General features: G+C 39.7%; 1 protein-coding gene across 1 annotated transcript in view; it reads right to left on the reverse strand.

The window, feature by feature from the left end:
- Positions 1 to 3,038: 3,038 nt before the first annotated feature.
- Positions 3,039 to 14,636, reverse strand: part of NCAM2 (neural cell adhesion molecule 2) — a 573,274-nt gene continuing 561,676 nt past the window's right edge. Inside the window, exon 18 of the mRNA XM_084617433.1 lies at positions 3,039 to 6,988. Within this exon, the coding sequence (XP_084473559.1) occupies positions 6,877 to 6,988 (112 nt within the window). The 3' untranslated portion in view covers positions 3,039 to 6,876. The remainder of the gene's footprint in view (positions 6,989 to 14,636) is intronic.

Raw genomic sequence — 14,636 nt, forward strand, 5'->3', positions numbered from 1 at the left:
ATTCAAAAATCCCCTGAATCGGGCTAACCTCTTCAGCGGCCTCTTCTGGTTTAGCAGCTCAGTTTCTCTGCCACCACCCTATCTTGCTGCAACCTCTCATCTTAGCAGCTGCTCCCTCTTCTAGATTGATCAATCCTTTACACCAGCTGCCTCTTTTTCTGGCTTTCCTTATTTTTGTCAGCTTTCTTGCCCTGCATCAGGTCATCCTGCCATGTCTCCAATCCCAACTGTAATTTAAAATCTGTCAATACAAATTTGGCAGACCATATTTATTTCATTATCTTGGGCTAGAAAAGGCAAATCCGAGTTTGAAATTCAAACAACATTGGGTTCACAATATCTTTTAAGAGGAAAGATACATTGGTAAACTACAATCTTTAAAGGGCCTGATCCTAAGCCCATTGTAGTAAGTGGAAAGACTCCAGTTTGTATCAAGCCCAATCCAATCTTCTATCAATTGCTCATTTACATGTATGGTAGAAATTCTGCAAATCCTTTAAAACTTGGTGGTTTTCCAAAAGCAATCAATTTGATTAGGTGCGTCCTTAAAATTATATTAATATCTGAAAAATGTTGCAGTGAAGTGTGAAGGGACTTTTTTTACAGGACTGTTAAAAAAACAAAAACAAAACAGAAATATTGACTTAACCATGGTAGTTTTCCACTTAGCACTGCTGCCGTCTGCAGCAAACCAAATTGAGTTTAAACCTCCCCCCAGAATACGTCTCTTACCTTTCTGACAAAGTCAGGTAATCACCATTTGTTACTTAGAGAGAAACATTTATTCATCTCCTTACGAACTTTGAAAACATGCTAAGGAATGGGATAAAATTGTGATGCAATTTTGAGATCAATATTAAACCCTAATAAGGAAAAAATTCCCTATGAAGAGAGCCAGTATAAGGCTGATATACCACAAGTCCCATGTGTGTCCTAATGGTATGTCTACACTGTAACTAGATACCTGTGGCTGGCCTGTGCCAGCTGACTCCTGCTCACAGGGCTCTGGCTAAGCAGCTTGCAGTGTAGACATTCGAGCTTGAGCTGCAGCCCAAGTTCTGGGACCCTTCCCCTTCCCAGGGTCCTAGAGCCCAGACTCCAGCTCAAGCCCGAACAAGGGAAGACTGGAAGGGGGACATGATAACAGTTTTCAAGAACATAAAAGATTGTTACAAGGAGGAGCAAGAAAAATTGTTCTCCTTAACCTCTGACAAGGAAAAGAAGCAATGGGCTTAAATTGTAGCAAGGGCAGTTTAGGTTGGACATTAGGAAAAACTGTCTCTCAGGGAGGTTAAGCACTGGAATAAATTGCCTAGTGAGGATGTGAAATCACCATCATTGGAGATTTTTAAAAGCAGGTTAGACAAACATCTGCCAGGGTTGGCCTAGATAATACTCAGTCCTGCCATGAGTGCAGGGAACTGGACTAGATGACCTCTAGAGGTCCCTTCCAGTCCTATGATTCTATGATCTACACTGCCATTAAACAGTCCCTTACCCCAAGTCCTGCAAGCCTGAGTCAGCTGGCATGGGCCAGCCGTGGGAACTTTTAATTGCAGTATAGACATACCCTCACTTCTGATTCTCCAAGGTGATTCAAGTGGGAAGAGCCATGAACACATGTAGAGCCCGTTGAAATCAATAGATAAAATCCTGGCCCCCACTGAAGTCAACTGGATTTTTATCATTAACGTCAATAAAGCCAAGATTTAACTCAATGGGTTTCTACACAGGGATTCCCCTCCACATCCCTGCAGGTCAACTTGCAATATTTGTGTCTGTGGGCTCATACGGTACATACGCCTGGTTGTGGTTTTCTACACAAGAGTGAATTTCACCCAATACCTGTAGAAAATACTCTAAATAAATAAGTTATTTTCAGAGACAGCTATAACAGAGACAGTTAAGCCATGAATATTTCCGCAGGTAACATTCACAATGGTTTTACTCAAAGTAAAATGGTGGGGAAAGATTCCAGGGTTCCTTTCAGATCTGAAAGGGGCTGTTAACATTTTAGAGGGAAAGGGAGGACTAATAACAGTGTGGAGGATCCCTAGATGAATCTCAAAAAAGCTTCAACTTGAGGCATTTGGTCCGAGTACCCCCACACAAGGCAATGCCTTCCCCTACCTAAATCCTGAACACACCATTCTCTACCTACCGCAAAAGCATTTAACAATGGCTCCAGCAAATTAGAACAAAAGTGCTACCTCTCCAAATCTTTTACAGGTTTGGGGTTTTAAATATTAAAGTGAATTGAAAAATATGATTGCCAGCTTAACTTAGATACATTTTACATTTCTGAGGAGGAAATTATATCAATGTAAAAATTTCAAATCTTCTAAACAGAATTAGTAGGCAAATTATTGAAGGAGATTTTTTTTTTTTTTTTTTTTTTTTTAATAAAGCAGAGTGGCATGCTATTCAAAGGCACAAATACATCTTGATTATCTGCTCTGAGAAATGGAAAAAATGACATGATTGTAATATTACCGTTCAATGATTGCCACTTAAATGAATAAGGACTTGATCGATTTCATTACCATCATGAAAAGAAAGCCACTTTTCAGATAAACATCAGTTCAAAGATTGAAGATGTCAAGTGAAATTTACTATGCCATGAACTGTTGTCAAAACAGCCTATCTACATGACTGTCGTATGCTAAAGTTGTACATATCTATGAAGAGGATAAAAACTAGGCCCTGATCCCACAAACTGTTCCAAGCAAGTAGAACCTTCTGCCTATGCACATCCCCACTGAAGTCAATGGGGTGCTGCATGGGTGAAGGGTCTGCCCACCCTGCAAAATAGCTTGAAAGATTAGGGCCTAAATAAATTAAGCTTTATCACATCAGGTATTAGCATCAACAGAATAGTAAATATTTCTGGGGCCCCCACGAAAAACAATAAATCATTGGTGAGGGGGAAGGAACAACAAAAATACTCTCCATAATATATATTTTAGAATAAATTGCAAAAATATAATCGCAAATAATTTTTAAAAAAATATTGTGGTAAATCAAAATGCATCTCCTACTTAAAAAAAATCTAAGCAGTTTTCACTCTTTTTCTCTTTATCTGTTGTTGAATAGAGATTGTCTTTGCCATGTTTCATGTAATCTGCCAAGAACTGTCAAAAATTTAAGAGACTTCTTGGCCTCCTTCCCCAAACTAAAACAGTGTAACAATTCAGGTTACTTTTACCAATAGTTATATTCAGTCAACTCTTCTGACATTTCATACTAACACTTAAAATTACTTTCAGACAGTAAAAGTGACATTTATACAGATATGTTTTCAGTCTATAATAAGAAAGAAAAACAAAGAAAGGCTGTTATTCCAGTTCTACACATATCTTACAATTTAAACTACAAGCTGCCCTCATTCGGAAACATTAGCAAAGAGAGATATTTCAGCACATTCTTTCATAATGTAAAAAAACAGTTATAGGTTTGCCCTTCACCTGCATGGCATCGATGACGAGAGCAAGAGAAAACCTATTAATCTTCAAATCAAAGAGTACACTTGGAATAGTCTATCACTAATTTAGCTCCATCTGATTCTCAGACCATCACACAGCACCCCGGGCAAGAGACATAACTTCAGGAAAAATAAATACTTCTGGGAATACCAGTTGATTTGTAATGTAGTGTACTCAGACATGCTTTAGCTCCTATTAATATACTGAACAACAAAATATATTTGTAGGGTGGGTTTTTGTTTTTGTTTTAATTTTTAAAGAGTTGTACAATCCTAGTAATAATAAACATGCTGTATAGAACTTTTAGATTTTCAAATCCCTTTGCACTTGTTTTCCCCCCTTACTTCTCTCCCTGCAATTTAGATCCATATCCAAGCAAAAATTGCCTCCACAGATGAAGAACCAAGGAAACATCCTGGGGTTTGCAGCCACAGAAGCCACTAACAAGATTCAGAGGGAAATAATCCCTTGGCAAGCAACTATAGTCTGGCCTGGATTCTGCCACCCTTGCTTACAGTGCAAATGTACCTTATTGTGTGAATCATCCCATTTGTTTCACACTGGATTATTTGTATAGTGAGGTTTTCCTTAGCATAAGTGAGAGTGGGGAGGGGATAGCTCAGTGGTTTGAGCATTGGCCTGCTAAACCCAGGGTTGCGAGTTCAATCCCTGAGGGGGCCATTTAGGGATCTGGGGCAAAAATTGGGGACTGGTCCTGCTTTGAGCAGGGGGTTGGACTAGATGACCTCCTGAGGTCCCTTCCAACCCTGATATTCTATGATTCTATGAGAGTGACAGGATCTGGCACTCTAATGGCAGAAGCATGAAGGGAATGGAATTCCCTACTTCCTTGATGAGCCTGGAGAAACTACTGTTGGGGAAGGTGACAGTGTAGAAGGTGGAATACACAAATGACTGTCCCACCAAGAGGATTAACTGACTATTTTCCTCCCTGCTCCATCCCTCGATGCTTGTGCCCCACCAGCCTACTCTTCTACAATTGCTTGAACAGTGCGTTTCCCCTTCCTTTACCTTAAGCTATCTGAATGGTCCAGGATACTATTTGGTTACACACTCACACAAAAAAGGGCTTCAGTGGAAAGGTCTCTGGCGCTGAGCATTTTTGCCAGTGGGAGAAGCTCCAGCTGCATGTACGTATTCTGTCTGGGGAGTGGTCTGTCAATTACAGATTAGGGACCAGCCCCACTCACTTTACGAAGGATTCTCACTGACTGCTCAGTTCGAGAAAGACACGAAGGAGAAAATTAGCAGGGTAATTGTGCTGCTACCTGCTCAGTGCATGGGAGCAACAAGGCAGGCTTCTGAGGAGCCACCCCTTCAGCTTACCTTGACCCAGAGGCATTGGCTGAGCATTATAAGTAACAGAGTTGCAGCAGAATCATAGATCATCTTTCACAGCCTCTGTATTCCAGTGCTACCTCCACTACCCCATTATTGTCTCATGATTCTGTTTAACCTATTTCCCCAACCATACCAACCGTCTGCCCTGATATCTTGACTCATTGTGCATTCTTCCCTAGGTGATGGCCAAGAAGGATTTAAAAAAAAAAATCACAAAATTGCTGGGTTCTTCTTGACTAATATGTCAATTTTAGAAGCAACCCAAGGAAACGAAGCCAGGGGCCATGAATTTCAGCACATCTGCAGCAAGAGCTCCATTAAACACATTAGTGTTTAGATGAGTTGGGACACTAAATAATAATTCTCCCACCTTACAGGTAATTTCCCACAATTCTTTTTATCGTAGTTGACTACAAAGTCATCTGCCTGGCCACGATGACCATATCAATTAAAAGTTACATGATCTTCTCCTAGAGAATGGACAACCAAAGTACTAAGACTATGAACCAAATTTAGATGTAGGTTACGTGGGTGTCACTCCACTGAGTAGAGTTAAACCTTCATATAACAGATCTGTATTCAGTTATGGAGCAGTTCTACGATGGGATGATCCACAACTTGCCCCTGAAGAGCAGATATTTTAGTTAGTGGTCATTTGTTGACTATGTCTGCCTCTTCCAAAGTCAAGGCTTGATTAATATAGAAGATGATGGATGCTGAGGGCTGGACTGGGCACAAAATGTTATTCCTCCAATTGGTAATAATGAAAAATCAATTGTCAGTAGAGGAGGATTAATTTTTCACCAAAGGAAGAAGATCGTCTGATCATAATAGTTCATAGCTATCACAACCAGCATAAGTAAAAGTGATTGTCTTGGAGACTGTGGAGCTTAAAAATATTTAGATTATTGGATACCACAAATTTAATAATTTTATAATGTTCTTAACCATTTAGTCAAAGTTCTTCTCTTCCTCCTTTCTTGATGTGTTTTTTTTATAATACAAAGGATATGCAATTATTATTCCTGTGCTACAAAACAAGTGCTGTGTTAAGGACAACTGTTTAACAACATACCTACTGGGTTGGGATGAACAACTCCTTTGTTATACTGAAATGCAATACTTTATTCCTTGACTAGGTGGTTAAAATTAAGAAGGACTGATATATATCTATAAGTACATGGAGGCAACTAAGTTGAGCTCATGTTTATTTTAAGATTTCACTTGAAGCCAAAAACTGTCATAAATCAGTTTTCTTTTCACACAAAAAAACATGTTTCCACATTTTAGTTCACACATGATCTCCCAAACATTAACACAGAATATCTGAAAACGGAGTAGCCTTTCAGAGTCAAACACTCATATAGTTTAGACAAGACCAATTTTTTTTCTGCAAAATATTCAACCAGTTTTGTTTTAAATCTGTACATCATGTTTATTACCCTTGTACTATATTTAAAAAAACAATGTGCAGGTCTGTCACCATCTAATAGTCAGTCGTTCTATTTTGTGTCAAATGATAAAATACAGCCAAGGTGGCTATTCAACTTTTGCCAGCCCTCTGTCTCAAGTTTCATACTGAGATTGATGTTTCCCCCCTTCTTCTTTTAAAGGCCACCTAAACCTTTTGTTCTATTACCAGTGGAAACAAATACAGGAGTATATGGCACTTTCTTTCATGTGTTTAGCTTGCATTGTAGGATGTGGAGCTATTTGTTGTATTGTCTGTGGCTGGGGGTAGCTTGGTAAAAGTGGTTTTATAAATAGATCACCTTTGTAATGTAATAAATTACAGTACTTTTTCTGCAGATTCAAATTGATACCAAGGGACTGTGGTCAGCAAGGACTACATACTAAAACATTAACAAAACAAAATAGAGAGGTACTGTAGACAGAAGTAGTTTGATCATATGTACACGTGTACTAACTATTCCAAGCTTAAGTTGCCCAAGAAATTAAGGTCAGCTGTAGAGTTTTGGTCAAAGGGTTACTCCAATCCAAATACTTTTTTCAGACAGCTGTAGTCATCTTTTTATGCTTTGCTATCATCTTCTTTTGACTGGATGATGTCATTAGAAACTTTGATTTCTATAGTTTCTGGATTTAAAGCTTCTTTCCCATTTTCTTCTTTTAGTGGCAGTTTCCTGTGAGAAATGAGAAAAAGCCATGATTTACTTAAAATAATGCAACAAACTGTTTTTTTAAAGAACAATTATATCTGTTATCTGTAGAGTTATATACATATAAAGAACTAAATTATAAGCACCAAACTGTTTTGTAAAGAAAATATAAGTGCAGTATCTATTCATATAAAGCCTCTAAGGGCTAAATTGTGGAGGCTGCTCCCTGCAACGCACTGCAATGCAGGTAGCTAGTTCATGTGGACACAGGCACTGACTTTACAATGTGCCGGGGGGTGCTCACCCCTGGGTCTGCTCCAGCCCCTGCCCCCACTCCACCAAAGCCTCACCCCACCCACCTCTTCCCACCCCTGCTCTGCCCCCACCCCACCTCTTCCTTCCCTTCCCGCCCCCTCCCCTGAGCGCGTTGCATCCTTGCACCCGCCCCCTCCCCCCGCAGAGCCTCCTGCGTGCTGCGAAATAGCTGATTGCAGTCGACGGGAGGTTCAGGGAGGGAGTAAGAAGCACTGAGCTGCTTGCTGGTAGGCATGAGACGCAGGGGAGGGAGGTTCTGATGGGGAGCTGCCGGTGGTTGCTCAGCACCCACCATTTTTTTCCTGTAGGTGTTCCAGCCAGGAGTCAGCACCTATGCAGGTGGATAAAGGAGTGTCATGTGCACTGTTACTTCCCTGTGTGGTAGCCTGAGACAGGTATGAATCTGATCCCGTACAACCAGTGGATTAAGATATTCCTCATTAATCCAAACAAAGATTCAGAAATAAGTTGTGCATTTGTTAAAAAAAACCCAATATTCTTAGATGATATAGAAGTCTTTCATGCCCTTACATCCAGAGAGTGAAATCCTGGCCCCATTGAAGTCAATAGCAAAATTTGCATTGACTTCAGTAGGGTCAGGATTTCACCTATCACAAGAAGAGAGCAAGTGTAAAAAGATCTGAAAGACAGAGTTTATTTAGGAAGTTTCAGAAAATGGAAGGAAACACCAGAAAGCTGACCAAGGCCCTGATTCTGCAAAGCACTTAAGCAAATGCTCGATGGGACCTAAACACATGCTTAAGTGCTTTTCTGAAAAGGGGCAGACCTAGATCAAACATTTTTGCTGAATCAGGGCCTAAATCAAACTTGATTTTATAGAAGAATTAGATTTATCTTGGGGGGGGGGGTTTGATCTTGTGACTGATAATGTATGCTATATTAAAAAGGGAAATGGAAACTTGAGTCATCATTACAAGTCTGCTCATTATATCAAGCTTGTTTTAATTAACAGTATCTCTTCAGGATGACTGACTACTCAAATCTTCAAGCACAAAACACAAACACATTGATCATCTTCACTTCTCCCATTGATGAAAGCTAGGCATGTAGACCTTCAGGATGGGATTTTCCAAAGCATTCACGGCTGACCTAACAATGCATTGGAGTTGCTTCACTAGTGATTCCAATGGAGTAAGAGTTCAGAAAAATGCTAAAGAATTTTTAAATTCATTTCCTTAATCTACAGAAAAGATTTTTTTTTTAAACAGAGAACATGAGACATCTGATTTTATTCAAGAAAATTGCTAAACTCTTTAGTCTAGAGTGCATTGTACTAGGGGCATCAAGGTAAAGTTCAAAGCCTGTTTGAAGACCCTCTTTGGAAAACCTTATAATCACAGTATCTAATATTAATAAAGAAAAACTAATCCCCCAATCCCTGGTTTTATGAAATTTAGACTTGCTGAATGAACAACAGTTTATCAAAAGGTTAAACAATGATCAAACACTACCTGAAAGACAATAAAGACAAGACAAGGAGGGGATTTGTGACTTTGAAGATGAAAATCTAAAATAATTTTTGAGAAGCTGAAGGAAAGGAAATGACTCAAAACACAAGTGATTGGGCAACAGACAGATGGATTAATTGAGATATTAAATAGAAGCTGACTATGCACAAGTAGTAGGCTTGGAGCAGGTCACTAACAATTTCAAACTACTTCAAATAGAAAAGTTCCTGTGACACCATGAATGTAGGGAAATGAACTCCAGATAGCCACGTTTTTAAAGATCATTATGAGAAGACTGAAGAATGGCTTTAATTACAAAGGAGAAAGGAAGAAACAGAACACTTGACAAATCTAAAGAACCCCCTTCTTTGACTTCAAAGTCTTAACAAGCTTTTTTTTTTTAGGTTTGATATATACTTTAAAAAAAACCACAACTCCAGTTGTAATCAGTTTAATAAAATCTCACAAGATATTGACAACGTTTAATTTTATTTTAAGTGCAGGCAATATTTTTTGTTGGTTTGGAGTTTTCCTGTATGCCTTAAATTACATTCAAATGTTAATTTGTATTTGCCAGAATTCATATTTTTCCCATTTGAATTGGAATGCTTTTACTTGAATTAACATGAGACTGAAAAGTAGAAAGCAATTGTTAACTTGTTTTCTGGGCTTGCAACATACTGTGATGACAAAAAGCCCATGGCTATCTGTAATAATTTTTCGGTTTCCTTAGATAACTAAATAATGCTACCTGCGTAACAGTCATAAAAAGACTCATTTACTTCACTGGGCTTTGGATCAGGCCTTAACTGTGTAATTCCAAAGGTATTACCAATACTAGGGAGATAGAATTACAGAACAATAGTTTTCAACTATTTCAGGACTGTAACCCATCCATCACAAATGACCCATTGGTATGACAAATTATATTCCAATATTAATATACACGCAATGGTCATGTTGCATGTGTTATTGCATTCATATTACAAAAATAAAATGAAGTACACTTCACTTTTCACAAAGTAACTACAATTGTAACATTTAATTAGTTAGTTCTTGAATTAGAGAGAAGTTTGCGCTTGCTTATTTTTGAATATTTCAGAAAGGTTTTAAAAGGTCCCTCGCCAAAGGCTCTTAAGCAAAGTAAGCAGCCATAGGATAAGAGGAAAGGTCCTCTCATGGATAAGTAACTGGTTAAAAGACAGGAAACAGAGGGTAGGAATAAATGGTCCATTTTCACAGTGTAGAGAAGTAAAAAGTGGGTCTCCCAAAGATCTGTAGTAGGACCTGTGCTGTTTAACATAATCATAAAAGATCTGGAAAACGGGTTCAACAGTGAGATGGCAAAGTTTGCAGATGATACAAAATTGCTCAAGACAGTTAAGTCCAAAGCTAACTATGAAGAGTTATAAAGGGGTTACAAAAAATGGATGACTGGGCAGCAAAATGGCAGAAGAAATTCAGTGTTGATAAATGCAAAGTAATGCACATTGAAAAATATAAATACCAACTATACCTACAGAAAGATGGTGTCTAAATTAGCTGTTACCACTCAAGAAAGATCTTGGAGTCACTGTAGATTGTTCTCTGAAAACATGAGAACAATGTGTATTGGCAATAAAAAATGCCAACAATGTTATGAACCATTAGGAATAGGATAGATAAGAAGACTGTAAATATCATAATGCTTTATATCCATGATATTGAATATTGCATGCAGTTCACCCCATCTCAAAAAAGATATTAGAATTGGAAAAAAGTACAGATTGGGGCAACAAGAATTATTAGGGATATTGAACATCTTCCCTGTGAGGAGAGATTTAAAAGAATGGGACTGTTCAGCTTGGAAAAAATACAACAAAGGGGGGATAGGATAGAAGTCTATACAATCATCATGGGTGTGGAGAAAGTGAATAAGAAAGTGTTATTTACCACTTCACATAACACAAGAACCAGGGGTCATCTGATGAAATTAATAGGCAGCAGGTTTAAAACAAAGAAAAGGAAGTATTTCTTCACACAACACAGTCAACCTGTGAAACTCATTGCCAGGGAATATTGTGAGAGCAATTTGGTTTAAACAAGAATTAGGTAAATTCATGGAGGCGAGGTTCATCAATGACTATTAGCCAAGCTGCTCAGGGATGCAACCCCATGCTCTGGGTATCCCTAAGCCTCTGACTGCAAGGAGCTGGGATGGGACAACAGGTGATGTGTCACTCAATAATTGCCCTGTTCTGTTAATTCCCTTTGAAACATCTGGCACTGGTCACTGTCGGAAGACAGGATACTGGGCTAAATGGACTATTGGTTTGACCCAGTATGGCCATTGTTATGTTTTTATCCTGGTGGTGCATAACTGAATTAAGAGTCAGCTGTGACCCATTTTCAATCCCAAACCTATTCAAATACCATGGCTTAATAACTTTTCATGTAACTGATGACAATACTAGCTCACAAAAACATATGATTGTGTGTCAAAGTAAGTAGTTCCTTGCCTTATTAGTGAGAGAGGTCAACCTCGGCACAACTCCAATATCAACCAATGGAAGACAGTGTGATTGGGTTTTTACGGCTGGTATCACATATTAAATTCAATAAATTTGGTCTCAAATCCCATGAGGATATCAGGATCTGCAATATCTCAATGCTAACTGTGCTCAAAACTTTCTTATCCCTCTCACTGTGTACAAAGTATTCTGCAAATTTTAATTTCATCTTGGTTCAATATTCAATTAGGATTTCTTTTGTAGATGACAAATTATATCTTTATAATCTTTGGAAAAAATGATTTCAAGACAGAATGAAACTAGGCTGTGATTCTCGGCCCATTCTCCCCACAAGGTTTTTAAATGTTATTATTTCCCCTCCACCCAGTCAAAAATAGTGAAGCATTTGCCCTACATACTTATATTAAGATCATTCAGGAGAAAACATATCTGCCAAGTACTCTGGCTTTGACAACTAGCTTTTGTCATTCTATAAATTTGATTTTACTAGAACAAGACTTTGATTTCTTTGTGCAGCCCAAACTCTATTTGCAACACTTTCCTCCTTGAGAACCAGGGTACTTGTGTACAGAGAAGAGTGTAATCTGAGCCTTTTCCATCACCATACACTAGACTTTGAACTGCCTAGCATTAACACTTTTATCCTGGACCCTGCTATGATTGCTTTGTGCTGGTCTGTAGCCACAAAGCGGTTGGAAAGCCTGATTAGCTGACTACCTGAGGATTAGGAAATACCCAGTTAGCATAGGGCGGGTGCATATTTCATGTGCTCTGTGCTGGGTAATAACATGAAAGGACTGCATGTTTTTTAAATTAAACTGACTCTTTACTGAGATAACTATTTGCAGGGATATTGTACCTGCAGCTAGCATTATAACCATGACTAGGTTCTAGGTGATTCCTCAAACACTTCCTTTCTGTACCCTGGGCTCCTTCCTTCAAGTTCCATGCCTGTTGCTACATCTTTTAAGATTTGTTGTTGTGCTTTTGTGCAAGCATGTGCTGATTTGCTTGGGCCAGAGGTTATTAGTACAGAACGCACCCTAGGGACATGTCCTTTACTGCCAGTCCATTACAGCCTGTTAGGCTTCATAGTCCTTCAAGCTGGCTGGTTTTCAAACCAGTCTCCCACTGGTTTGCGTTACTGCTGTTGGCAGGGAACTTGCTTCCTGATGCTGCTTGCATTCTGTTGGATTGTGTCCTGTTGGTCCTGTTATTCATATACCTCAATTCTTGTGACTCTCCTGTATGAAGTGAGCTTATGGCTGAGGCTCTTCCATATCCTTTTTGTCCTGGCTGTGGCCCAGTCTCTCTCTGGATGTGCTGGCTGTCTGCTGCTATTCTGCAGTTATCATCAGTTTTGGCTCCATCGCTGTCCTGAGTCTGTAGCTACCTCATATGATTGGTGTCCCACTGTAGCCTGGACTGTTGCTTTGTGCTATTACTTTGAGTGGCTATTGGATGGTTGAACCCAGACCTGCTCATCTGTGCATAGTGGCCTCAGGTCCTTGGCTCCTTTGTAGTAGTAGGTTGCCTGATTAGCTTATCATTCTCTTAACTGTTTCCGTGTACTGTGATTGTTCCTCCACGTGGCTGCAGCAGGGCACCCCTCATCGGAAGCAGAGTCTTGATTCTCCAACCCATCAGCCTCTGTGCTTGGCAATTATGTAGTCCCTGGGAGTGTGTATTTCAATGATAAAACATTGCCAGGTATGGATCCCTTCCTGCCTCTTTGCCTTTGCTATCGGGGTCCTGGCTGTCTTTCTTGAGGACTCTGCTTTCCTATTGGTTTGTGGGTACTCAGGGGGAAGACCTCTTGTGCTCCGATTCCCATTTGGTGCTGAATCATTTGAATTCTGCTGCATTATAAGGCATGGTGTCTGGGCCAAGTATGATCTACCTTACAAAATTCACCTTTCAGAGTTCTAGTCCTCCAGATAGTCCATTTCTCAGAAACTGGAGTAATGATCTCAAACAATTTCTCTCTACAGTTTCATTCTGTCTGGGATCAGACCTCACCTTTATCAACTGTCCCAGTGTTTCAGGCATTATTCTTTGCAGCAATGGGCTTGTTTAGATCAGTGGCTTTCAACCTTTCCAGACTACTGTACCCCTTTCAAGAGTCTGATTGGTCATGTGTACCTCCAAGTTTCACCTCACTTAAATACTTACAATTCAGACATAAAAATACAAAGGTGCCACAGCACACTATTACTGAAACATTGCTCACTTTCTCATTTTACCATATAATTATAAAATAAATAAATTGGAATATAAATATTGTACTTACATTTCAATGTATAGTATATAGAGAAGTATAAATAAATAACGGTCTATGAAATTTTAGTTTACATTGACTTTGCTAGTGCCTTTTATGTAGCCTGTTGTAAAACTAGGCAAATATCTAGATGAGTTGTGTACCCCCTGGAAGAGCACTGTGTACCCCAGGGTACACATACCCCTGGTTGAGAACCACTAGTCTAGATGGAGAGTTAGTGAACAGGAAGCCAGGGTACAAGTCGACAGTGCATTAGCTGGCTATGCGGACCCTGGTACCACACACTGAATGTTCCCTAGTGTGCTTTGATCTATCCGGTTTGATCTACTCCTGTTTGAGGCAGGTCTAGACCAAAGCACAGTATGGTACTTTAACTTTGCAATAGCAGTATCGACATGGTCAGTTAGTGTGCAGCTTACTATGTACTAACTCTCCATCCTGCCCCTCCCCACCCACTGCAATGAGAAAGTAAAAAAGCTTTACCTTCATTTCTCATCAAGTCCCCCATGGTCAGCTCTGTATAAAGACACAATTTCTGCTTCTACAAGTCTAGACTGAGTCTCTCCAAGCTGCCTGTTAGCTCTGTTTCTAGGCACTGCGTTTTTTACCTGTCAATCACTCTTACTTGCTGTGGGTCTCATTAGACTGACTGCCGCCATGTTTCACACACCATGTGCTGGGTAATATATGAGAGAAATCCATGTTTCTTTCAACTAAAGAGCTTTTTATTAAGGGAACTATGTACAGAGATATTGTACCTGCAGCTAACATCCTAGCCATGGGCACAGACTGACTTCTGGTTCCCCTTCCAAACCATTCCCTCCTGTAATATGTGCTCCTCCCTCCAAGTTCCAGGAAGGTTGGTACGGTGCAGCTGGATCTATGCCACTCTCTTGAACCCCACCCTTTGTGGTGAAGATAATGGTAAGAGGACAGGGCTGTGCCTAGAGTGTCCCTTTGCTACAGCTATTACAGGCTACCAAATGACCCACTGGGGGTCATTGCAGCCAGAGGAGGTTAGAGCACCCTTAAGGGTGCTCTAACTTGGGCTGGAGAGCAAACCAGCTCCCAGGATCGGGGATGGGCAGGAAGTGACCTTT

This window comes from Lepidochelys olivacea (genome assembly GCF_965140295.1).
Source record: "Lepidochelys olivacea isolate rLepOli2 genome assembly, chromosome: 1".
Taxonomy (NCBI): Eukaryota; Metazoa; Chordata; order Testudines; family Cheloniidae; genus Lepidochelys; species Lepidochelys olivacea.